General features: G+C 48.2%; 1 protein-coding gene across 1 annotated transcript; it reads right to left on the reverse strand.

Moving 5' to 3' along the window:
• Positions 1 to 829: 829 nt before the first annotated feature.
• Positions 830 to 26801, reverse strand: FKBP15 (FKBP prolyl isomerase family member 15). Its single transcript, XM_053962025.1, has 29 exons — positions 26682 to 26801; positions 25342 to 25451; positions 24964 to 25048; positions 24351 to 24420; positions 22839 to 22913; positions 21682 to 21780; positions 21141 to 21290; positions 20368 to 20436; positions 19302 to 19445; positions 18741 to 18886; positions 17696 to 17744; positions 16882 to 17001; positions 16564 to 16657; positions 15760 to 15863; positions 15030 to 15123; positions 14191 to 14300; positions 13677 to 13787; positions 12952 to 13046; positions 12249 to 12351; positions 8788 to 8959; positions 7859 to 7995; positions 7316 to 7471; positions 6750 to 6902; positions 6334 to 6426; positions 5416 to 5526; positions 4524 to 4631; positions 3594 to 4342; positions 3104 to 3194; positions 830 to 2451 (listed from the first exon to the last, which is right to left on the reverse strand). The coding sequence occupies exons 1-29, from the start codon at positions 26732 to 26734 to the stop codon at positions 2377 to 2379; spliced, it is 3726 nt and encodes a 1241-aa protein (XP_053818000.1). The 5' UTR covers positions 26735 to 26801; the 3' UTR covers positions 830 to 2376.
• Between the last annotated feature and the right edge of the window lie 68 nt (positions 26802 to 26869).

The following is a 26869-nucleotide window of genomic DNA, read 5'->3' on the forward strand; positions in this document are numbered from 1 at the left end:
GAGGGAGGAGGCAGCCGGGGACGGGCTCGGCCCCTCAGAGACACGAGGCATTAAAGCCAGCCATGGGCCCAGCACCGCGTCCGGAGTTGTTCTGTGAGTCCACGAGCCTCGGCAGGCAGGGCAGGGATGGAGCAGGGGGTCCTCTCCTTCCCAGCCCCCCATGGCACATCCTCAGCAAAGTTCTCCGCGGTTCACCCCCCTCTGGCCAGAACTCAGCCCCCGGGATCGGGGTTAGCCCAGCACAGCCCCTGAGGCAGCATTGCCCCCGCTGCGCCCTGGCACGTCCCTCCCTCCCCGGGGCTGCTCTGCCCCTGGGAGCCCAGAGCTCGCCCCTTCAGCTCCCTGCAGCCCAGGCCGGGGCTCACACAGGCACAGCCAGGGTTAATTTAGATCCCGAGTCCAGGAAGGGGTGGTGGTACCTGCTGGGCCTGAATGTTTCAATCCCAACTCTTGCACCCCAATCCCTGCTCAGGGCCCCCAGGCACAGTAGAGCTGAACCTTTCTGCAGCTCCAGAGCAGCTCAGGAGGGACTGGGCTCTGCAAACCCCTGCAGGTGCCCAAGATCCCCTCCCCTAAAATCTGAGGGAAAGCAGGCAAGTGCCCTCTGTGACCATTACAGTTTTTTCATGCTCCAGCTTCTCACCCCAACCCAAGTGTGAGAGCCCAAGGAGCCACAGCACAAAAGGACCTACTCTCCCTTCCCAGGAGAGGGCTTCAACAACACAAGAACAGCTTCTAGATAAAATTATTCCCAATTTAAGTCAGAGCAAAGTCAGTTTTCAGGTGACAGATGAAGCCAGACTAAAGTAAAGCCACTGCAAGCAAAAAATACAGGTTTAATTGCACTTTATTTTCCAAGAAGTGAAATGCAAAACCCTCAGGGTGTCTACAAGTGGAAGTTGTTAGTATGAGCAATGATCACCCTTGGGACACTGCATGGACAGGTCCAGAGGCCACACCAGGGCACTGACACTCAGAGCAGCACATGCACCCCCAAAAATCCAGTTTCAAACACCCTCATACTGAGCACTGAGTGATGCCCAGGAATGCCCAGGTCAGGCCACCCTGCATGGCAGCAGGGTGGCTGTCATAGGCTTTGGTCTCTGCCCCAGTTTCAGCTGCATTTGGCAATTTGTGGCACTGAGGGTGGGGCACAGGGACCTGCCACACCCCCCAACACCAACACCAGTGCTCTTTTGGGTGTTTTCCTTCCAAGAAATCACCTCCAGGGGGACAGAGATCTAATTCCAGTCAGAGACTGTAAAGGCAGATGTGGAAACTAAACCACAGAATTAGTAGAATTAGTTTAAGTCCTTTCATTTTACAAAGGGGCTTATTTGTTTTAAAGACTTCTGGGGTGAAGTTGTGTTAGTGCCCATGAGTAAAAGTGCTGTGAGAGCCCAGGCTGTTTGCCCAGCTCTGTCCTCACTCCTTTCCCCTCCTGGTCCCCTCAGAGTGCAGGGTGACACCCCAGACTGCCCAGCCCAGCCTGGGCCTTGTGTCCCAGCCCTCTGTACCGTTTAACTGGTGCTGGGATGGTCACACTTTAACAGCAGCAGAGCCAAAGGCACGGGAGAGGGGCTGGGCTGTGGGGAAGGACTTTCCAAACACACAGCACATCCCAGAGCTGGGCTGCTGCTCCCATAGGGAAACCCAGGCCAGCAAAAGCCACCTCAGCTCTGGGCACAGGAGCTGAGCTGCCTGTGAGTGTCTAACACACAGCAGGCATTGGGCTCCTTGCACCCAGCACAGCTGCTCAGGTTTAGCAGAGCTCCAAGGCCCAGCAGCATCTGTGCCACAGCTGAGTCAGTGCCCACCTGAACCACCTCAGCCCCCAAGCCTCCCCAGGCTGTTTGTGCAGAGCCAGGGGCTCACAAGAAACACCTGACTGGGATTCCTGGGGGAACCTCCAGTGGCACATGGCTCAGACAAAGTGGGGAGAGGGGGCAGGGTCCCTGGGAGCCACCTGGGGACTAAGAGAAATATTCCAAGAAGTTCATCACTGGGGAAGGAGATTTTAGTCTGATTTTTTTTAACAGGGTGTTGCCACTGCAGGGTCCTGCCAGACTTGCTCTGCTGAAGCTCTTCACCAAGATCCTATTTGCAGAAAGTTTGAGATTTATGAATCCAGGGCTCAGGTGAGGGGGACAGTGGGTGGCTCCTGCACTCAGCCCAACCCGTGTTTGGCAGTTGAGAGTGACAGGGCTGAGCACCCACGAGTGCAGGAAGAGCCCCCTGCTGCCATCCATCTGCAGGACAGGAGCTGGGAAGTCCCTGATCATTCCCAATGTCCCACGTGGGCAGCTTGCCAAGGGCTCAGAGCACGGGAAGAGGCCATGCCCAGAGGAGAAAGGAGAGGGCCCAGCAGCCACATCTTCATCCCAGCCAGTCCAGGTCATCGTCATCATCGTCACCAAAGAGCGGCGCGGGAGGGGGACGCCCCTTCATGCTCTGCAAGCCACACCAGAGGGAAATTGGTCAGCCCCAGCAGCTTCCTGGCATTTCACAATCACGACACAAACTGCTCTGAAATCTCTGCCAGCTTTGAGGAGCTGGAACAAGAAGCCTCATTACCCAAGTTTTTATTTCTCATGTGGTGGTTTGCTGTTTAGATTAGGTTTAGATTAGATAGCAGGAAAAAATTCTTGATAGGAACGTAAAGCATTGGCACAGGCTGCTCAGGGCAGTGTGGAGTCACCATCCCTGGAAGTGCTCAAAAAGTGGTTGGATGTGGTACTTGAGGACATGGTTCAATGGTGAATGATGCTACATGGATGGCTGGACTTGATGATCTTAAAGGTCTTTTGCAACCCTTATGATTCCAGGAGCTGCTTACAGGCTAAAAGGGATTGGAGGGGGGCCAAACACTAAAACCCTTCAATTAACCTGGCAAGTCCCAGTGATTTCATGCCAACAGGAGCCTGTCACACTCCCTCAGCCAAGCCAGCCCCTCCCAGCTCAGTCACTGACCCCAAACACTCCTGATTTACACAGGCAATGGATGGGGAGCTCTGAGCTCAGCCAGGCCCCCACTGCCAAAGGGAGGATATTACAGACAGGCTACAGACCATGCCTCAATCAGAGCAAACACCCAAATACATACCACTTCCTCCTCATCCTCTTCTTCAGAGGGAACTTGAGGCTTCAGTGGTTTAGGAGACGCTGTTTCAAAGAAGTTGTCATCCTCAAAGAGGCTGCAAGAAGATAAAGAATGAGCAGCTGGCTCTCAGAGGATGGGATTTGCTTTTACAAGTTCTGTTACAGAGAGATGGCAAAGCTTTTTCACCAAGGGAAACCTTTGTGGCAGGTACAGTTCAGCAGTGCAGGGCAATTCTGGGAGCTGGCAGGCACCAGGATCACTGCACAGGAACTGCACACTTCCCTGGGAATGGTCTCCACTGCCTCCAGCAGACACAATGCTGCTCTGGGGCTGCTCCCAGTGGAATGTGCCCTGGGCAGCCTGGTCTGTGCCAGCTCCTGGCTGGTGCCACCCAGTGCCAGCACCATGAGGGGCTGCAGCCCCAGCCTGTGCTGTCCTGCAGCAGGGACACACCTGGACCAGCTGCTGTCCCAGCCCCAGCACCACCCCTCACCTGGAATCTGTGTGCCTGGGGCTGGAGTCCAGTTCCTGTGATCCTGAAGCTTCTCCCAGGACAGCTGAGCCTGGCTCTGCTCTGCTGGACACTGAGACACATTCTTGCTCAGAGCCAGCTCCATCCCATGGCTCTGTGCCACTCCCCTCCTCCCCATTTAAGGGAGGAGGCTCTAAACCTCCCCCAGCCTCCTCTGCCTTCTGCTCCACAGTTGGGTGTGCCGGAAGCGCTGCCTCATCCACCTCGGCTGGCTTGGCTCCTGGAACAGAAGGCGCTGCAGCTGCTGCCTGCAAAGACACTGCAGAGGGATCCTGTTCTGGGTCAGCCTTCCCAATGGGAACACTCTCCAGCCTCTGCTCCAGCCCAGGAACAGGCTGTCTTGCAAGCACAGGCCCCTTCTCAGCATCCAGGCTGGAATCAGCTGCAGGAGGGAGATGTTCCTCCTGAACCTTCTCTTCTTCTGCCACCCCAGTGCTCTGTGTCTCCTGCTCCTCCTCAGGAGCTCTGGGCACAGCAGGGTGAGGAGCAGCCTGGCCTTGCTGCTCGGGCTGCAGGGAGCCTCTTGTTTCTTCCCCAGGATCAGCTGGGGGTACAGTGCTCTGTGCTGGGCTGTGCTGCAGGGGCTCTCTGTGCTCAGTCTTTGCTCCAGGTGATCCCTCCTGTCTCCCTGCTCCTGTGCCAGATTCCTGGTTTTCACTGCCATGCTCTGGTTTCTCCTGCTGCCTGTTGAGCAGCTGCAGTGTCACAGTCTGGAAAAGGGAGTAGAGAGAACACACACCCTAAATACAACACATCACAGATCCCTGTATCACCTCCTCCTACCAGGCTGCTTTGCCACCCACAACAAATTCTCCTTCAGTTATTTCAGTCTCACAGTACAGATGTGAGGTTTTAGCCCATGGTCACTCTCTTCTCTCACCACTGTCATACCTTGATAGTGTTCATGACAAGCCCCAGCACTGTCCTGCCACTGTACATCTCATCCAGCTCAAATTCACCCCGAAGAGACTGAAATACACCATTCATGATCTTCTTTACCTGCAAGACAGCATGTCAGGAAACAGATACAATTCATGAGCATGTGAAGCACTGCACTCAACAATCAGGCACTTCTCCAAGAGAAGAAGCAATAAATCCAAACACACAGAGGTGGTTTTTCTACTTTCCAAAACAGAAATTCTCATCACATTAGGCCATGTTAACTTAGAACCACTCTATGTGACCCAAACTTATCCCCCCAAACTGAGGCAGGCTGCACAAAGCCAAGGCAGACTGGCACTTCTTACTTATTTTAGTTTTTAAACCTCAAATGTAGAGTTTTAACAAGAAATAAAAGACAACAAAGTGGGCAGCAGGAAGATGGAGCGAGGCTGTTTACAAGGAATGACAGGACAAAGGGGAATGGCTTCCCACTGCCAGAGGGCAGGGCTGGATGGGATTTTGGGAAGGAATTGTTCCCTGGGAGGGTGGGCAGGCCCTGGCACAGGGTGCCCAGAGCAGCTGTGGCTGCTCCTGGATCCCTGGCAGTGCCCAAGGCCAGGCTGGACGCTGGGGTTTGGAGCAGCCTGGGACAGTGGGAGGCGTCCCTGCCATGGCAGGGGATGGAATTAATGAGCATTAAGGTCTCTTCCAACCCAAACCATTCTGCGTGACCATGACTCCAGGATAAAATCCCACCCCTTCTTCCTCTGTGGATTATTACTACAAACACAGTGCTCTGTGGAGAAAATGATATTTTTCCTTTTTATGTCAGCTCAAAGAGAAATAATTCAAGGTAAATCCATTTGCTTAGGAAGGAGAAGTACTGGAGAGTCAAGCTCACTTGCTCAGTGTAGTCTGCAGGGGAAGATCCATCCTGATCCTTCTGCAGGTCTCGGATCCGTTCCTCGTAGCGAGCCCTCAGCACCTCCACGTCTGCCTGCAGGGCTGAGTACTGCCAAGGGAAAGCCACCCTCAGAGCTGCTCCTCACACCAGAGCCCCACCTCGAGGGTGACTTGGCAAGGGTTTTAGTGAGGCACTAACTCAGAGTGGAGTTTTAAGCATGTCACAAAAGACTTGGCTGAAAGCAACAGTGTTGTAGATGCTGGCGAACCCAATGGGAAGAATGATGATGTCTAACTCCATTTCAGAAGGCTGAATGATTGCTTTATTATAATTATGTTATAATACATTAATATGCCATATAAAAGAGGATACTAAATACTACATGCTACTTTCTCTAACTATCATATCTAACTAACTCACAACTTGTGACCCTGTTCTCCAGAGTCCAGACACAGGTGGATCCGATTGGCTCTCAGGCCCAAACAATCCACCATGATCCAACCAAGCGCTCACTCTGGGTAAACAATTCTCCAAACACATTCCACAAGAGAAAAACAAGGAGCAGAAATAGAAATTGTTTTCTCTTTCATTTCTCTCTGTGCACCTCAATAAAAAATCCTGAGAGAGAGAGAAATGTGCTTGCCACATAACAGCACTAAAATAAGGACACCCAAGCCAGCCTCGGAGAGTCACAATTGTGTCATCAGCTCCTCAAGTGCCACCAAGAATAGGTGGGTGCAGCACCACTGAGATTTCAGTGAGATGAAGGCTGGGTTTGTTCTGGTTTTCTGGAAACCACATGAAATTATCCCTTCCCTACCATATTCTGGGACTCCCATCCTCATTCTGGACTAGCCTGAGGCTGGTGTTCCCTGCACTCCAGTTCCCATCCAGCTGCCGTGTTTATTCCTTTACCTTCTCTTGGATAGGCTCCAGCTCCTCCAAACGCTGCTGAGCCTCAGACAATTTTTGCTCCTCTACTTTTTTTGAATGTTTGAGAGCCGTGAGCTGAAACACAAGAAGCAGAGCAGGTACAGCCCCTGGCAGTGTCACCCACTCCAAACAGCCTCTGCTCACCAACAGCCACTCAGGACAGTGCAAGTAAGTGGAAGTTGTAGCTGTTGCTGTAGTTCAGCACTATCAGCACCTTGGCTCTCCCTCCTCCATAATAAACCCAACCCAACAGAACACCTGCACCTGCAGATGGCTGAGATCAAGCTCCATAACAGGCAGGAAGTTAGAAAGTCAAGCCCCAGTTAGGTGGGAGAAGACTGCTAGTTACACCTGCTGGTGTTTAGTGCCCATTACAGCAATAAAGAACAGCTCTTTACCTTCTCTTCCAGCTGGGCCACCTGGTGCTGCAGGGAGTCCCTCTGCTCACACAGCTCCTGGCACTGCCGGGCATGCTGCTCCTTGGCTGAGGCCAGGGCACGCTCACACTTGGCTTCACACTGGGACTCCAGCTCTGCCTGGATCACTGACAGCTGCCCATGACATAGGAGACACCATCAGGAACACACACACCCCATCTGTGCTTGCACAAGAGCTGAAAGCCCAGGGCTGGACACCCACAGACACAGTGCAGCCACCAGCTCATACCCACACCTCTCACTTCAGCTCCAGCCACAAACCCCCAGGCTGGCCAGATGATCTGGCTCAGATTTCAGACCTCTTGGCATATTTCTGAACAACCTTTCACTCCTCACAAGTCCCATATTCTTTTCTCTACTAGAATCTCAATTTGCTGCCTCTCCTTTCCTCAGTTTGACACTAACCCATGAATTCAAGCAGGTAATGCTTTCATTTTTCCCCTACCTGAGCATTTGCACATTATTTCCTACCTGTAGGCTCCCACAAGCCCTCCAGACATGGAGCAGCAGCTCCCCTGAGTCCCCACCTGCTCTGCTGCTGCCTGGTCAGTCGAGGTCCGGGCCTTTTTCAGGAGCTGCCGGAGCTTGTCCAGCTCCTGCTGGTACGACCTGCGAATTTCCTCCATCTCTTCCTCTGCCTGAGCTCTCTCTGAGAGGGATTTCTTCTTCCTCTCTGCAAGATTCTGCAGTACAGAACATGACATAGCATAGGCCAGACTGCACCAAAGCAGCTTTTCTCCCTCAGGCAGAAGGAGGTTCTTTGGGCAAGGAACTTTATCACTTGAAATCAAGCTGAGGTTATCTCAGAGGTAAGGAAGGTTGACACATTACTGGGCAAGACATTAAATAATAAATAAAAGAGAAATAAAGAATAAAAATTAATTAAATAAACAATAATGAATAATAATAAAGAAACAATAATTAAAAAAAAATAACATAACCACAAAGGATCCACCAGCCTGCAGAAGAGTCAAGATTTACTTAACTTACATATTTAAAAGCAAGAACCTTTGGTTTTTGGGTTAACCTTCAGTAAACTACTGAAACTGTGTTGCTGGCACTGGACATACCCTTTCCAGAGTCTCCTTTTCCACTCTCAGGTCTGTCAGCTCTTCCTCCAGTGCTGCAATCTTCATATCCAGCTGTTTGCGGCTCTGCTTCTCAGCCTTGAACCTGCTCTGAGTGTCCTGAGAGGCTTCTTGGAGCTCTGCAAACAAACCCCCACACTTCCCTGTGAGTTTGGGTGCAACTCAATTGCAGGGGAGCACATTTTGGGGGCTGATGGGGAAGAACAGAGTCTCCTGCACACTGCAGTCAACAACTCCGCTTGTGCCTGTAGTGGGGACTAGAATTTATCAGGAGCAGCCTGTTCCAGTGCTTTGCAACCATTGCTGTGAAGACATTTTTCCTAATATCCAACCTAAACTCCCACTGGCCCAGCCTGAGCTGTTCCCTCTCCTCCTGTCCCTGTTCCTTGGAGCAGAGCCCAGCCCCCCCAGCTGTCCCCTCCTATCAGGAGCTGTGCAGAGCCACAAGGTCCCCCCTGAGCCTCCTTTTCTCCAGGCTGAGCCCCTTTCCAGCTCCCTCAGCCCCTCCTGGGGCTCCAGCCCCTCAGTGTTCTTCTTGTCATGTGGGGTCCAGAAGTGACCCCAGGATTCAGGGTGGGGCCACAGCAGCGCCCAGCACAGAGGAATGAATGAACACCTCAGGTTTATCTCAACTCTCACTGGAACATCTCTGGCTGCTCTACATGAGGTTGGGCAGAAAAGCCAAAAGATTGTTCTACAAAAGGCATCCCTGTAACAGGATGATTTTGTTTGTTGAGTCATCCCACTTTGCCTTCAGTGGTGACAAGGATGCACATCCCTCAGATATTTCAGTGCACCCATATCCTTCTTCCATCCCCTGTGACTGGTCCTAGGGAAAGCAGGAAGATACCCCAGAAGACAGGAAAAAAACCACAACTTATCAAAGAAAAGAGCCGTGAAGGAGCTCTCACCTGCCACTTGTGCCTGCAGCTTGTTGAGCTGTGCCTCCTGTCTCTCTGCATCCTGCACAGCACAGGAGAGCTGCCTCCTCAGGTCCATCTCCTTCTTCTGGTGGGCAGTGAGCTCCAGCTGCAGCTGGGAAACCTGGGCAGTGGCAGCTGCCAGCTCCTCTGCAACTTTGGCCTGGAGCACAAAATGGAGCAGGGAAAAGGGAGGGGGGAAATAAAGGGATGTGTGAGGAAGCAGCAGAACTGTTCTCTCAGGAAGAGCTGGAAAAGGGTTGAATGCCTTATCAGGGAAGACATGTCCAGATTGAGGAGACAACAGTGACTTTTTTGCCATGTCAGTTTTGTCCAGACTGACTAGAAAGCTGCATGAGGCCATCAACAACCTCATCACCGCATCAGTTCAACCCAGTGAGTTTTCCTGAAAAGGTTAAATATGTTTAAGCCTGGTACCAGTGCTTGGTGGCTCTGCTCAGTTTTCAGGCTATGAAAACATCTATTTGAGTAAAAAGCCTGGGCTCCAACATCTAATTGTCTTCCATAAGCTTACAAATCACTGAAGAGCCACTCAAACACAGGCTGGTCCCAGCCAGGAGAGCACCTTGTCCCCACAGCACACAGCACGAGGTCACCTCGGCTGCCCACGGGCAAGGCTGGCATTTCCCAGCACAGCTGTCAGTCATTTGGGGACCTGTTTAGATTTAGGATTGCTGAGAGTGTCTGTGCTGAGAGAATCACAACCAGTGATTCACCCAAAACCAGGCACTAGCACAGCTTGTTAGACAACTTGTAAACAATGGTAGCAGGGGCTCAAGGCATCAAGACAGACACAAAGTCCCGTTCCCAATCTTGTTGAGTGACACAAACTTCAGAGGATGCTCTGCAAGACAGAATTTGCACAGGGAATCCCTAAACAGCTTCCACACATCTGCCTATTTCAAAATTCCCAACAGAGTTTTCATATTCTTGAAACAGGTAAGGTCAGAAGAAGTGGATTTTCTCTCTGCTTTATCCCCCTAAGAGAATTCTCTCCACACAAGGACCAACCCCCTCTGGCACAGAAGAGCTGTGAGCAAAATTGTTCCAACTGTGGTGATGATGAGGATGTGCTGACCTGGAGGGCTGGGATACCACACCACTCATTTTAGAGAGGAGGTAGCATTTCAGAGAGTGGCCAAAACCAGATCTGCTTTCCTCTTGTGCTTCCATAAATGCTCCACTGCTACACTAACTCCTGGCATGCTAAAACCAAACCCCATGGTACAGCTAAAGACATCTAAAGGTTATTTTAACCCTGGCCTCTGTCTTTAATGGCAAATAAAGAAAACAAAAATAGGAGATCCTATGGCAGGATCACCCTGTTACTAGACCGGTTTCTACAGAGGATGCTTCATGTCCCCAGCTCAGCTCCAGCCTCCAGCTTTCAGGCACCAGGAATCCTGGGTGACCTGTACCTGCTCTGCCAGTGATCCTTTTCTCCCATGGGGAGTGGAACAAGCAGCAACGTGAGAGAATTCTTGGAAAGGGCTCCCCAAGAAAGAGGGGGCCAGTGGGGAGACACTGCCAGTTCTAAAGCCCTTTTCCAGTGAGGGATCTGTGCTCATTCAAGCTCTGAGACAATTCTTTTCACACCAATCAGTTTCTAGTTCAAGAGGAAGTTGGGCTGGCACTTCCTAGGGCACAACCATCTACCACCTACACAGTCAGCAGACACTGCCTCACCTGGTCCCAGCCCCGATCCACTGGCAGCATGTGCTGGGAAGAGAAAGCAGTGACAGGAAACAGGAAGGGTTAAGAACACAACTTAAAAGGCAGAGGCATTCATCAGCAGAAAAGCAAAATGCTTTATAACAGGAGCCTAAGGCATGCCAGAGAAGCCTTTAAATTACTCCAAGGACTGTAAAAGCTTAGACAGAAAAAGGGAGTGAAGCCTCATGTAGAAAGAAACACACTAAAGGTATCCTTAGGGTATGTCACACACCAGAGCTGGGAGCAGTCCTGGCTGTGACCTGCACTGGGGAGGTGGGGCATTACTAAGCCTTCACCTAAAGCTGTGACTTGCTCTGCCAGGGCCAAAGATCCACAGCCCAAAAGCAGTGAGTAACCAACACCTCAGTGATCCTGGGTACAACCAAATAAATGGTGAGTAAATCTGTGTGTAAACAATGGATAAAACAGCTTCCAATCAATCCTCTTCCCTGGGGATTCAGTGACTGCAGTCACAGGGCAAGCTGGGTTAGAGGAAGAGGGAAGAGGAAGGAATACCAGCCTTCATGTTTACAGTCAATACTCCCACAGAACCAGGGGAAGTTTCCCAGTGCAAGGCAGGGCTTTCCTGGTCTGGCCAGAAGCCTGTTCATGTAACATCATCCCTGGGCACTGACTGCCTCAGTGAGTCACTGCCTGCAGTGACATCCCTTAGTCACTGGGGTCCTGCTGAAGATGAGGCCCAGAAGACCCCTGAAGATCTTATACTTCTAAAAGATGATTCCTCTCCAAATTTTATTGTACCATCAGGATGCTGTCCTCGCTGAGAAAGGAATTTGTTATTTCAGTTTGACTTATTCCTGGTTAGAATCCCTCACACTCCTACATATTGTGGGTGTGCAGCCTGGGCTAGGGGTGGAAAAGCAGCCCCCTTCCCTGTCTGCTCTTAGCACCATCAGCCCTTCCCTGCTCTGCTCTTTACCACACTTTGGAAAGCTGCAGTTCTGGTCAGCTTTAGGTGCACCAAGCTGTGGTTCTCACACAGAGGAAGCATTTATCACATTTGAACTGGAGAGAGACAGCTCAGCAGGAGAGCACAGAGCAAGACTGGACTTGGTGTAATTTAAGAAGCCATTGCTTGAGAAAGCAGAGCAGGCACCAGGCAGTGGCAGAGCCAGAGCAGCACTCCTGGGCTAGGCTGGCCTACAGGAATGGTTCAGGATATACAGCCAAGCATAAATGCATTTCACTGGTTTAAAAGCTATTTCCCAGCAGTTCCTGTCATAAAAGCACAACGTGTTACTGGGAGAAACAAACAGCTTCTGATTAGCATTAAAAAAGTACAAAAGTGCAATGAAGAAACTCCAGCAGCAAATATTTTTTCTTGTATCTATATTCACTCTATGTCAGTTATATAAAAGGAATAAAACTCTTCTGGAACTATCAGTGCAACTAAATAACTGAAATATTTCCAATTCAAAAGCCCTGTGATACACAATTCCTCAATACATTGGCCACATGCCTACACAGTTAACAATAAATCAGACACTTTCCTACAAGGTAACAATATTAAAGTTATGACAGCATGAAATGCTTATATTCTCTGTGATGCTTTGGACATGAAAGCCATCAAAACATCCATTTTTTTTCCTCAAAACAAAGTTCAGAACTGCAGTTGCCCTCTAAGAAAACTGCCTTGACTGACAAGGCTTCAGCTTGTTTTAATGCAACAACCCTGGCTTTGTTCATGCCACTGTTACCTTCTCCTGCTCTGCATGCAACACTCTTGCCTGTGTGTTCTCATTTGTGGTCTGCAGGGAGTGGTTCCTCTGCTCCATCAGCAGGTTACTCTGCTCCACATACCTGTGAACAGGGAGACTCCGTGGGCATTCCTGAAAACACAGGGCTTGGAGCCAGGGCTCAGACAGAAAAGGTGATATTCCAAAGCACAGGAGCTTTCTGTTGAATTCATGACAAGTCCCAGACAATTTCACAGGATGTGCTGCACTCAGAGGCTGATCTCAGAGGGGTGGGAGGGCTGTGCCTGGCACAGCAGAGATTTTATCAGCTGGGATAAGTGCTTCACCTCTCTGAAAATGTCTCATGCTCCAAGAGTTTTGGTAACTTGGTAGCAGCTGAACTTCACAAAGGGCACTACATCCCCTACAATTTCTTCACCTCACTAAAAAGCCAGCACAAATAAAATAACTCTCAGAACCAGGGCAAATGTGCTCATAGACAGCATGAGGGATTTTACTCCCCTTTTACACATTCATGCTTAATGTAAATCAGAGTTTTGGGGATAAACCTGCAGAGAAAGGGTGGGAGGAATCCCACACTTTAAATACCTTATGAAAAAAATTCAAAATATCAGAATATGGCTGTCTCCTAACAAACACCCCTCAGTTATGCCCAAGTGTAAGCTGGAGAGTCTGGAAATGCAATGAGGCTCCCACCCCTTACCTCTGGTTGCGTTCAATCAACTCACTGATCTTCTCATTCTGCTCCTCAATCCGACTGCTCTTCTCAAATATCTCCTGCTTCAGTCTCTCATTCTCCTAAAGCACAGCTCAGCATGAATATTCAGCTTACTCAGATTTCCTTGCAGCAGTTCCTAAACATTTGGGTTTATTAGGGGCAGGACAGTGGTGAGGCTCATCCTTTCTGTGGGAGCAGCTCAGGAAGGCACCTGCCACATTTAGCAGAATCCTGGCACAGGACAGTGGCTGCCAAATCACATTCTAGAAAATATTGTGTCTAGTTGACTTTTCTAACCACAAACCCCAAGTTTTTAAGGCTGCTGCTTAGAAAGGCTTTAAAGCATAAAATTAAATGGTGAATAGCAGAAGCAGGTGGTTTCTACAACATGGTACTTCAGCTGTGAAGTTGTTCTGCTGGAGACTGGGAGTTAAATCCATAATGGTTTGAGAAGCTGAACTTCTCCCATATGAATCTTTTGTCAAAGCCCATTAAATACCCACAACTCTGACTCAGAAAATACCCAAACCCCAAAATGCTGAGAAGAGCTTTTTGGAGGGGGAAAGAAGGATGGAAATCATTGTAAGTCTCATCCTCATTCTGACCACACAAAACCAGAAGCCATGGGTGACTGGACATTTGCTCTCATTAAGGATAACACTGGGAGCCCCAGCTCCTGATGGAAGTGAAACCAGGCTGGCCATGCTCACCTGGATGATGCGCTGGATGTTGCTCATGATCATGGAGGCTTCCATAGTGACAGAGGAGATGCCAGGCAGCAGGGAGCTGTTAGCAGTGCTTTGCTTCTTCAGCTCCTCCACCTGAAGGGAGAAACCATTCTTAAGCCATTTGAAATGAATTTATGGGTGCAGGTAAGAGTCAGACACGTGCAAAGAGGCATTTCACTGTTCCTTCTGCTCAGCTGCAGTCAATAGGCACTGAATCAAGTATGACACCTCTCAGAGGGCAGGGAATCCTCCAAACAATGCATCACATGATTATCAAGCCAATAAGACAGCACCTTTCCCCAAGCCTAAGCTTTGTTTTTACACAGCAGCTGAACTGCTGCCACTTGAAGGTGTGGTAATACTGGAATTTTACTCATTTACTGTATTACTTAATGCGGGCATTTAAATAGAGCCAACTGCTCTCAGCACACCTGGAGAGCAGAAGTGCCCTGAGCAGGCCATACCTTGGCAGCCAGGTGATCCATTTTATCCATACCTTGGCAGCCAGGTGATCCATTTTATCCACGACTTTGCTCACAGCCAGTCGGATTTCAGTGTTGTGCTGCCGAGCTTCTGTCATCAAAAAGGAAGTGACATCTCCAGGGGCTTGAAGGGAAAGGAGAGAGATTTATAGTGACAAGGGGAAATAACTGCACAGAGACACAGCAAAAGCTGGGTAGCATGAAGCCTGCCACCAGCAAAGCCACTCTCTGCCCAGAAATGAAAAGGACATGGTATTTGGAAAGTGAATAATGTAGGTATTTCCCAAATAACCTCAACAGGCAGGTTTGAGTACAGGAAAATCTTGAGCCACATGACAGCTCAGCTCAACAAGAGCAAAGCCCCCAGACACACCAGAGCAGCAGAGGGACAATCAAAGCACAGGCACAATCAAACCAGAGCAGTGAACGTCAGCTTATGAAACTGCACTGAAAAAACAGGCTCCAAGAAAGGCTCAGCTACACTCAAGACTTCACCAACTGGGATGACTTAATGGCTCTTTAAATGCATTTGGTCCTTCCTAGGTTTTGCCTTTTACAGTTCAATTCTTTCCCTGGCTGGTAGTTTAATTAAAACTGGAAGCACCGTCTACCAAATTCCTTTAGTAATACCCAGTCTTAAGAAGACACAAATTCCAGCCCCTTTCACACTGCACAAAGCTCTTTAAGGTAAGAAAGAGATGGGTATTTATTGGGAAGTGTTTGCCCCTATTTGGTATTAAAAAATAAGCATCTGTGAAACAGCACAGTGCTACCACAGCTATAAATCACCATCACCAACTGCTTACTGCATGTGTTGCAGCCCTCTGAGAAGCAAGTACCTTTTAAAACATACCTTGGTAAGGAGCAGGATACATCTGACCCACAGGCTGGAGTTGAGAGGCAGATGCAGCAGTTTGGGGGTAAGCAAATGCCACTCCTGGATATGCCTTGCAGGACAAGTTCAATAGGTTAGAATGCATTTTGTTATTTCCTCATGACCTCACAGTTTCATATTTTTTGAAGCCCAAGAGCAAGGATGATGTTTCAAAGAAAAAAATCCAAGAATGAAGGAGGTGGAGAGTCCAAATACACAACACTCATTGTGAAAGGGAAGTAATACTTTTCTTTTGAGGGTTAGTTAGTTCCCATCTTCACTCAAATTTCAACAAAACTGTGTCACCCTACATTTGTCAGAGTCAAAGCTCAGCACGTGAACAGCTTCCTCTGAACTTATGTTAATTTGAACACAAGCTTATTTCCTAAAGAGGGCTCAAAAAGCACAACACAACTTGATTGCAACTTCACTGCTCTTTGCTGAGGAACTTGGAAGTTTTTGTTGTATCCACTACAAAACCAGGTATTAACAAAGCCTGGTTCATCCTTAGTTTAAGAACTCATCATGAACAGAAAATTAGCCCTTTCTCAATAAATTTTAAGAGGCATATGATGAAAACCTGAGAATGCCAAAGAGTCACAGGAAACAGTCTGGACTTCTCATCTTTAAAGTCCTTGCTCCCAGCAATGGAGAAGACTCAGGAGAAAGGACAGAAGTGTCAATATTCTCCTTGATTTCAATTTGGTACCTGAAAGCTCTGTGCTCCTCCAGGCAGAGCTGAATGGGGCTGGATCGTTGCAGGAATTAAAGCAGCAGAAGATACTGCAGGTGCAGCACCAGATGCTTGAGGTACTGAAAAGGAAGAAATAAAGTCAGCATGCTATAAAGCAGCTCAAAAGAATTTAATTAATGTAGTGTTAAATGGCAAAAAAACTCCACCAACAACCAAACCACTAAACAGAAAAAAGTCTAACAAAAGCCTGTCTGCAACCTTGTGAAAACTAAATCCAGTCAAGCAAGTGATAATAGGTCAAGAAAAGAGTAACCTTTCAGAGAAATCCCACTTCTAGCTCCATTTAAACAACCTCTTTTCATTCAAACAGAGATAGCTCTGAAGTTCACTGACACAAAGTGTGACTCTGAAAGCTGCTCAGCTGACCAGCAGCTGATGTGACCATTCCATCATGGGAAGTTACATCCAGCCCTGCAGAGCTGCCAGCCCCATGCTGCCCTTCACTTGGATTTCCATCATTCCTAGAAGTACTGTTCACTGGGAAAGGATTTGTAACATTCCATTTACAAATCTCATGGTCTACAAATCTCAGTGCCCAGTGACAGGACAGCTCAGGCATGGTGGCTGCTCTTCCTCAAGCACAAGACCACAATGAAGAAACACTCCAAGGACTGTCTTGTGCTCCATGGAGTAGTGGCTCGTGGATCAGCAAGCCTTATCAGAAGCTTTCAGCCCATATTTCAGCTCCTGGAAGGAATGCTCTGTTCCCATAGCCCTCCTGGAGTGGAATGGGAGTGCAGCAGCTCCCCAGCACATTACCTTGTGTGGACACTGTGGGCAGCACTGCCTGAGCTGGCTGGGAGGGTCTGGTCGAAGCCACTGGCTGTGTTGTCCCTCTCAGAGTATTGGGATCCTAAAAACATTTCTGCATGTTACAAGAACCACCAAAGGTCACTTGAGCCTGAGCCCAAGGTCACTTGAGACAAGATGTTGCCCCAGGAACCCAAGTGGACCTTTCTGTCACAGAACCAGAGCAGATTTCCCTGGACAAGGGCAGAGCCACTGCTACAGATCCCACTTCAAGCAACCCCCAGTATAGGAAAAGCAGTGAAAGAGTCACCCTGCTGTGACTGGTACCTCTATTTCTGAGTCACTGGAGTCCAGCTGGCTCCCTGCTGTCCCAGCAAGGAAAGGCAGCATGGGCTGTCCCATTTTGGCCATCCGAGAAATCAGCTTTGCCTTTGCTACATCTGGGTTCTAAAAAAAACATTTAGTTACTCTCCCTTTGTCTCAGCCCAGGCTTTTGGGGTACTACCACCACCTCTAAATCTCAGACTGAATTTTGACTCAATTTTTCAATGACTGTGTGAAAAATCTGCTATTCAAGCACACAAGATAGCACCAGGATTGTTAATCTGGTTTGTTTTAGATATCCTCTTTCTGGGATGACAGTGCTGTCACTACAGAGGAAAATCTATCCCTGCAGAAAACACCAACAAGAAAACGTGTGAGTTCAGGAAGCTGTTTAGCAGCTCTTTGTCTGGAGGCACAAAGTCTTCTCATGCATCTCTATGAACTTATCCTGAATGTCCCAATTCCTTTGTTACCTATTTTAAATTTGTCCATTTATCTCAAAAGACAGTCAGCCTTCTGAACATCCACATGGTCCAAAGTCACTTTGCTTTTAAGAGTAGGAACTGGGGCTGGGGTTCCTCAGGTCCTGGTAATCACAGAATCATTAAGGCTGGAAAAGGCCTTTAAGGTCATGGAGTCCAACCATTAATTATCAAGTCCAACCATTAATTCCTTCAAAACCAAGGCCCTAAGCTGCTGTAAGGTGAACATTCCAGTGTCTTGCATGATGCTCACTTTATCTTTAGCAGCACCCAATGCTTAAAGTGAAAATAAACTTCTCTACTCAGGCTTTAAAATAGGAAAAGGCAGCACTTACTGCAAGCTGCTCACTGATGGAGTTGGACTTGGCCCGAACAGCTGGCTCCCTGCAAAGCCAAACAGGAGTGGAGATTAGCCAGGAGCAATTCAGGAGCCAACATCCTGCAGTTATAAATACTGTTAAATACACCTCTCCCTAGGAAAGCTGTTTTCTCACATCATGTGCATTTCTTTTAGCCTACACTTCTGGAACATTCTTTGCAGTGTTATCTGGATATCTTCAGGACACCACTGCAACCCATTGGAACTGCTAATTATGGAAAGATAATTGTTGATTGCTTTAGCAACCACATTCTGGTATAAATAATTTTAACCAAGTCCAATAAATTACTTATGGCAACACGAGCAGCGCTTACTTGTGCCCTAAAAAGGGGGACACACATTTAATTTAAGGAACAGAACATAGAATTGTTAAGGTTGGAAAATACATCTAAGGTTGAGTCACCAACCACTAACCCAGCCCCAGCATGTTCAGCACTAAACCCCATCCCCAAGTGCCACATTTGCATTCTTTGAACACCTCTAGGGATGGTAACTCCACCCTGGGCAGCCTGTGCCAATGCTTGACCATTCTATCAGTGAAGGTTTTCCTAATATCCAACATAAACCTCTCCTGGAGTAACTTAAGAGGTGATTTCCTCTCCCCAGTCGCTTGCTTTCTGGGAAAAGAACCCAACCCCACCCGGCTATACCCTCTTCTTAGGGAGTTGTGGAGACTGAGAAGGTCCAAACTGATGACAATGATGCCAGCTGAGATGAGACAGCTGTTAGAGCAGCACCCACACAGCTCAATCCCACTGGATCTCAGGAATGCTGGAATGACTTCCTTCACTGGAGCCCATTCCAGCTGCTTTAATCAGGAAGTCAGCACTCAAACAGAAAATTCCAGCAAGTCCTGTTAGCAAGCACTGCTCTGCCACATGGAGGGCACTGAGCTGGCACAGAGGCCCTGCATTTGCCAAATGAGGTGTTAGTGCAGCACTGTGCTGAAGGGCATCACCAGCATTAACACAGAAAGCTGTTCAGGCCATGCTGCCTCTTACCCAGGCTTTGGAGGGATGGTGGAGGGAGGCATTAAACCCGAGTCTGAGGAGAAGCCATCTGAGCTGGGAACTGGAGAAGGTGCAGGGGAATCCCTTGAACTGACACTCAGCCCATCTGAACCAGAGCACTCCTTTGCCAGCTTCACCTTAAACAGCATGAAGCAAAAAGAGATGTTTTTCTGGGTTCCTATAAAAACTTTCAGTTTATTTGTGATGCCACTGCCCATGGAGCTCCTGCACTTCAAGGAAAAGCAGCCAATTGATTCAGAGCTGGAGAAGCTGAGTCTTTATATCCTTTCATTCCTCCCACAGTATTTTGTTTTCCCAAGTGACTCACAAATAAGACAGCTAAAAGATCCCAAGACAGTTACAACAGACAAACAGCCTTGAGGGATTTTCTGCATTTAGGGTTCTGGTTTGGGTTTGTTTGTTTGTATTAAAGATACACATCATGCTGAGGTTTCTAACAGTTTCTGAGCTGGAGTTCTCACACTAACAGCAGGCTCCCCCCTTGCAGTCACAAAACACATGGAAACCAAACATCTGGCAGGAGACACTCACCCGCCTGACTTCCACCTCAAACACCAGCGTGGAGTCTGGAGGGACACGAGCAGCCACGCCCTGAGCCCCGTAGGCCCAGGCTGGAGGAATGATGAGGAACCTTCGCCCTCCTTTCTTCATGCCCAGCATTCCTTCTTCCCAGCCCTTTGGTTTGCACAGGCAACAGAAGAGAAAGCAACATTTAGATCAGTGACATTATTTACCCCAATTAAGACAACTTCAGGCAAAGGTTCCAAAACACACAGAGAGAGATTCTTGCAAAATCCTCTTTATTTTCAATGTGCAGCACTAAACCTTTGTCTTGCCACAAATCCTGACAGTCAGCTGTAAATTCCGGTGTTAACTTAAGAATAAAGACGCAGCTCCACCACACAGTGGCAAACTCACTCTGCATTCTGGGAAAGAACTGGACTCCAAAGAGATCTGAATTGCTGTGGTTAGATTTACAAAGCAACCAAAGAATATAGTTGTAATGAGGGACATGAAGTCAGAGCAGTGCAAACTGCCTAAGAGATGCCAGCACTGAACAAGATAGCTCTAACAGCCAGGCAAAATTAGCAAGATACAGGATAAAACAAAGTAGACAAATAGCACATCTTCAGTAAAAGACAACTTGTAACAGGTCATATATGAATTATGCAGGTCATACATTAATTACTCAGGTCATAGAAGTGACCTGAACAAAGGCATCTCTGACTCAAACCCTGATTTTATGGGATAACTTAAGGGAGTATCACAACACCTGGATGAAAAATTGTTTCCTTTAGAAACAGGGTTCCCCAACACCAAGGGAATGGATTAAGTGACTTCCAGAAAAACAAAGACAGTAAAACCCCAGCTCCTGAAAACAGGAAGTTTCCTTTGTTACCAAAGAGGACAATTCCTGTCTAACGCTGATGTTGAGAAGGAGACTGGGCTCTATTGTGCAAAGCTTGAGTGAGTCACTGTCACGGAGTCCTTGCTAATAAATGGAACCAAAATAGCATGTATGATTCCTGAACAAGATTTGTAGTAATTCAAAGCTGTGAGACTTGAATTATTGTAATTAAAGTGCCAGAAGTTGTACCTTGATGACCTTTCCAGACCCCAGCTTCAACCGCAGCAGCTTGTCTTTGTTAACATTAGAGTCAAACACCTGGAGAGTTGAACAAGAACACAAAACACATGGATTTCTCAACTGTTTCAAGATTCTGAATGCTGCTTTACACATTCCATAAACTCCTAGAACCTCTGGTTAAATGCTATTTCCCAACCCACTACTACCAAAATTAATTCTCAGCCATTAGACAGAGCTTTAGTCCATTTCCTGAAGTACAATTTTATGAAGTGAAGAACTGGAGACTCAGACTTCAGACCTGCTTTAGCACAGGGCTGGGTCAAGCCAAACAGAACATTAAATATTCATGTGTGCAAGTGCCCAAAGAAGTTTAAAAGCATTTCAATCAGCTCCCTCTGAACATAAAAGAATAATAGAAACATTAAGGTTGGAAAAGCCCTCTAAGATTACCAAGTCCAACCATTCCCCAGCACTGCCTTGTTCACCACCAAACCATGTCTCAAGCACCACATCCAGATGGTTTTTGAACACTTTCAGGGATGTGACTCCACTGCTGCCCTGGGCAGCCTGTACCAGTGCTCAACAACCCTTTCAGTGAGGAATTTGTTTTTGTAGTATGTCAGAATCCCTTGAAATTCTATAGGCAATACATATGACCCCACTTACAGTGCCACAAATGCCCAAAGTACACTTTCAAATCAACACCAGTACTATGCTGGATGTGCAGGTTCCTGCCAGGAACTGTCCTACTCAGCATGAGGAGGTGGCAGAGGTGTCTTTACCTGTCCAAGCCCGTTGTTCTGGAACAGCCATCCCGTATAGGCAACCTCCAGGGAGTCTCCTCCTTCCACCCCCTGCCCTTCTCCCAGGAGGAGATCCTGGCAGAGGACTGAGTCCAGTGCTGGAGAGCTGTTGCATTTGGCAATGCACACCTGCAGAGGGAAAGCCTGGCAGTGTCTCTGGCCTTTCATGGAAAAGTCCCACTCATGACTCTGATGCATTCCTTGCTGTACTGATCAAGCCCACACTAGAAATGCACTCCCAGGGCATTCCACATCTCTTTGTGCTGAATGCTACTGATTAAACACCCTCTGCTCTACAGAACCACTGATATGCAGTACTTGGGAATCTTGAGAAGCAACAGGCTCCCTGTCTCAAAAGAGATTTGTTTTAATGAACAAAACTCAGGGCAGGCTCCTCTCAGATGTGTCTCCATCACAGTTATGCAGCCACTCGAAGCTGAACTCCAGTGAAAATAAAACTTGATTTGCCCCTGCTGTAAACCAGCCATCAGAACTGCCTGGCCCAGAGGGGAGCAGTTACCTGCTTACTGAAATCCACTGCTGCCTTTTCTGACTCAAACATGATGGACCAGTTTTGCCTCTGATCATCATAGAACGTGCTGTAATTGTTGGGCTGAACCTGTGCGAGAGGAAATCAGTTCTATATTAGACATTAAATGAACTAAAAATCCACATCCCGAAACAGCTTAAAATAAGAGCTACTGAAATTAAGCAGGAAGAGCCCTGCTGTTCTACTGACCAAGTTCAGAATTAGCTTTTATTTAGGTGCTCATTATCATGGAAGAATTATTATAACTCAAATATGTGAGCAAACATTAAGTTGCTCCTACATGCTGCAGTTCACACAGGAAGGTGAAACCTTTCAGAAACTTCCTTGAAGCCTGATTCTTTAATATATACTGAGAATTTTTAAGTGAAAGTAATTTACATTTCATAGTTTGTTGTATTTAGGTTTCCAGAATCAGTTGGAGAAATCACTTCTTCCTCACTTCTAAGCCCATGTCATCAGAAATGATTATAAAACCCATTAATTTTTCAAGAATGTGCTTATAAAACAAGTAGAGAGCAAGGTCTAAGCTGAGACAGAAATTTCATTGTTTTGGAGTGAAATTTCTATCTCTCATACCAAGAAATTTGATGCCATCTGATGACAAGCTAAGAACAGTAAACCAACATGTCAATTTTCTGTAAAACTGGCAGAAACCAACTTCCTGAGAGATTCCATTTTAGAGCTCACAATGCTCCAGATTGTTCTCAACAGCAGGAAAATGCTGAGTGTAAATTTTCTGAGAGAAAATATTTCCTTGCTGTCATTTCCTTCTGCTTACTCAGTTATATTCTATCAGACACTTAACTAGAAATTCTCAGCAAAAGGAATTTTGCTGGTTTTATCCATTACAGGGCTGCAAACCCCAAACACCTCTGTGAGCACAGGTAATAATTTACCTCCTACAGGAGCCTTGGTTTGGAAATCTCCTGAGGAGGTGCCCTGCCAAAGGGACCTGTCACAGCCTCTTGTGCAATACATGAGAGGGGAACAGTCACACTGGGACACCTCCTGCTCTGTCACTCAGATGTTCGATCTCAAAGGTTATAAACCAAGGCTTAAGGAAGAATTTTGGAGCCAACCTTGTGTTTGCTGTGATCAAAAAAGGCTTTTCCAAGCCAGAGTCTCACCGTGAGCACAAAGCCTGGGTGGATCCTTGCAGAGGTGATCTGTTGCTGCTGGCTGATGTAAAGGAGGATCCTGTACTGGATTCCACAAGGAATTAGACAAGGAAAAAGAACAAAAACAGGAACTCAAAATGTCTTCAATTCCAAGGTGCTTTGTCACATGCTGAGCCTAAGGCTCAGTATTTATTTGTCAAATATACCACAGCAAAAATACTTAACACAGTTTTGTGACACATATTAAAACTGATTTATTCTCAAGGGTTTTATTTAGCTGCAGCAACCAAGCAAGTGAAACTCATTGTTTTATAACAAACAACATGCTTTAACTAATTCCACATTTTTCACAGTTACAGTGGAAAAAGATGGTGCACTAACCCTTCCAGATACAGAAGTCACCACAAATGGTATCAAACAGTCACAGAGGCATTTAGGTTGGAAGAGACATCCAAGATCATTCCCCCAGCACTGTCAAGGTCATCACTGACCCATGTCCCCAAGTGCCACATCCACATGGCTTTTAAACCCCTCCAGGGATGGGGACTCCACCACTGCCCTGAGCAGCTGTGCCAGGCCCTGATCACCCTTTTAGGAAGGACATTTTCCCTCAAGAGGTTTGTGGGTGTGATCTTTTAACTTTGCATCAACCCATTGACACAACACACTGAGTTGGAGGGAGTTTTCCAAGTATTAAACACAGATATGAGATTGACATATTTGGCTCTACTAAACTTAATCTATTATGGAAATGTGTTTTCCTTTGTGCACTTGCACTGGACACAGATCAGTGGTGAACTGGGAGTGACCCACTGACTGCCCCCAGCTGGATGTGGTATCACACAGGCAGCCTGAAGAAAGCTGGTTCTGCTTCCTCCTGCACTGCCTGTCTTCCCCAGCTCCCCCAGAACAACAGAGCTCAACACTTCTCAGATCACTGACAGGAATTTAGTCACCAAACTAAGATTTATTTTGTTCTTGCCAAAGCAGAAGCAACTTAGTGAGACATGAATGAGGACTTGGGGGATATGAAACATCACAAATACCAACACCAGGGATGGGTGAGAGTTTTCAAAGTAACTTTCAAACACACCAATTTACTGGGCACCTCAGTTCTTTGTTCTTCAAAACACTTGTGAAGGAAAGATGTTTTTGATACCAAAAGAACAAAACTTAAGCAAAGCATGTCTGTACTGCTGGACAGAATTTTCTTTTCTATCCATTTCCACGTGCACAAATACGTGATCCAGTGCCAAAGACACTTGGAATAAATGCCAAAATGACTTCCAGAAACACTGCAAAGTATTTTAGGCACAAGTTGTAAGAGATCTTACAAACTCACGGACTGCAGGAAAGAAAGATGTCACCAAGGTGGATGGCTGAGCCCCAAGAAAACCCAGGAGGCAGAAAGGCAGCAGGAGAACAACATCAAAAGCAAAACACCTGGAGAGCTCACAAAAACACCATCTCATAGCAGTGAGCCCTCAACATGGCAGAGTTAGGGAAGGAAGGGTCTCTCACCTCTTTGGTGGCATGGTTCCCCACTACAGCTGCTCCATACTTGCCTTGCTTCAAGTACTGCCCATTTGTACTGCAAGACAAGGGAGACAGTCAGGTGCACAACTGTCCTTATCTCAGAATTCTTTAGAGTTTAGATGCCTTTCCTCAGGTATAAAATGTCAGGCAGTCTTGCTTAGCTTAGAGACATTCCTGCTTGCCCACAGGCAAGAGCACACATTGTGCAGTGAGTTCAAAACTGCTCTCACAGATCCAGAAGTGCTTTTCCATGATGGCAGCATCAAACAGTTTTAGTGCTCTCACTTTGCTCATGCCTCAGTTCTCAAGTGCATGAACCATAAGCATCTGACAGAGCCTCCTGAAGCAGTGCACATCTCAGCCCAGCAGGCAGGACACAGCTCCCAGCCACAGCCAAGCCCACAGCTCGCTCTTTATCTCAGAACTGCCTCACCCAGAGCTGCAGCTCAGCAACTGAAATCTTCTTGAGCAGAAACTTCCACTGCCTTGCAGCATTCCCACCATGCAGATACGTCTGAAAACAACTGTCTCTTCCCATTTATCCAGGAATATCTCCCCTCTGGGGTTAGGGACACAGACTGCAGCAGAAGTCACTTACTATCGATACGCAAGCACCGCGGTGGCCACCAGCACCGAGGGGGCTCCTGAGGCTGCCGGGGCCACCGGCGCCTTCTGGGGCTGGCCTGTGGGGACAGAGACAGCTGTCAGAGGCACAGGACTGGCTGGTGGCACCACCACAACACGTTCCTTCCCCCAGGGAAAAATAACTCCAGTAGGAAATTACAAAGAAACAAAGACTTGTGTTCCAAAGTCACCCAAAGCCAGTTGGAAATCCAGGTGTAGGAGGGCACTGGAGGAAAACATCCCCGAGGAAAGCTCAGGAAATTATTTGCTCTGCTGCTCTTCACCAGGGCCCCTGTTCTCCTCACACACATGTGCTGCTGAGTGGGTTCCCCATGCTCAAGCTGTTACTCACCAGCTGCTGTTTGACCCTTCCTGGGCTGCTTTGGTGCAGTGAACTGGAAGAATTCATTTCCCTGGCTTGAGACTGTTTGATCCAGGCCAAAGAGAGAGGCTAATCTGGCTCTAGAAAGGGAAATAAAACTGTTTAACCTTATTTAAAATGGACATTATACACAATGAATACCCTCAGCTAGAGGTTATATCAAATACAAAGTGTTTACCATCACTTTGGAAGTAAACAAAGGGTTAGTTACTTTACTGCAGGTTAAGTTGCTTTCTGCTAATTAACCATTTAATTTTGAATAGGCAGAACTTGTAGATGAAGAGGTTGGGAAAGTGGTACAATTGTGTTTCATTTCCTCAAAAATCGACTGAAGGTGAAAGAACTGAAACTACACAAATAAAGAAGTTACTTTAAAGCAATGACTAGAATGAGTTGATATGAAATAGCTGATTCTTACAATATCCAAAATAATATTTGACAGAGAAACTACCATTCAGCCCCTGGAGTTTTTTGTCTTTAAATGTCCAGGAAACACATTCTCCCATTAACTTTTAAAATGGCAGACACTCCCCCAGCTAAGGGCAGAGGGTTTAATGCTGGAGGTTATTCCTTGAGGATACATTGTTTGCAATTTCACTGCTTCAAGGCCAGTTATGCTCAAACTGTTCCTGATATCACGGGGCAAGGGAATAATTCACACAAAGGATGACACCACTGCCAAAGAATGTCCTTTAAAACATAACTGAATTTTCTATAAAGACAGAGGATTAGCTTATAAGAGAAGCTCCTGGAAGAGGGGGGGGAGTGGAATTGCAGCTCTTGGAGCAGCAACAAGTCAGCGATACAAAAACCTGGACGGGCTGCACACAGCCACGAGCCCAGTGGAACCCTGGCGGACAGCCTGGGAGGAGCCAGCGGCGGGAGAACAGCCCCGAAGCCGCACCTCAAGGGCTTCCCACCGCTCCTAAGGGGAAACACCGAGATCTCTGCGCTGGTGACCCCGGAGCGGCTGCGCCGCCCCCAGCGGGAGGGGTCCCGGAGCAAAGCGGAGTGCCCAGGCAGGGTCTCAGACCCCAGAGCCGCTGCCCCGGGCACGCCGGGGGCCCGCTCCGAGCCGCGCCGGCAGCCGGACCCTTCCTGGGGTCCGGCGGTCCCGCAGCGGGGCAGGAGCGGGGCACAGCCCCGGCGGCACCCCCGCTCACAGGAGGGCAGCCCCGGCTGCACAGGGGGCGGCCTGCGCGCCCCTCACGGCCGCGGGCCTTTACCGGGGCCACGGCCCCGCGGCCTGCCCGGGCCGCCGCGCCCACCCGGCGGCGGGGAGGGGGTCCCGCCGCGCCCCCGGCGCTCACCCGCTGGCCGGGGACAGGAAATCGGCGTCGTCCTCCTCCGCCGCCGCGAACATGGCCAGCGACCGCCGGGGCGGGGACGGGCGGGCGGCGGCCGCGCTTTACGGCCCGGCGGCACCGGCACGGGCGGGGCGGGGCTTGAGCGGAACGTCACAGGGGGCGGGGCTTCAGAGCACGGCAGAAGGGCGTAC

Source organism: Vidua chalybeata, chromosome 21 (assembly GCF_026979565.1).
Source record: "Vidua chalybeata isolate OUT-0048 chromosome 21, bVidCha1 merged haplotype, whole genome shotgun sequence".
In the NCBI taxonomy this organism is placed as follows: Eukaryota; Metazoa; Chordata; class Aves; order Passeriformes; family Viduidae; genus Vidua; species Vidua chalybeata.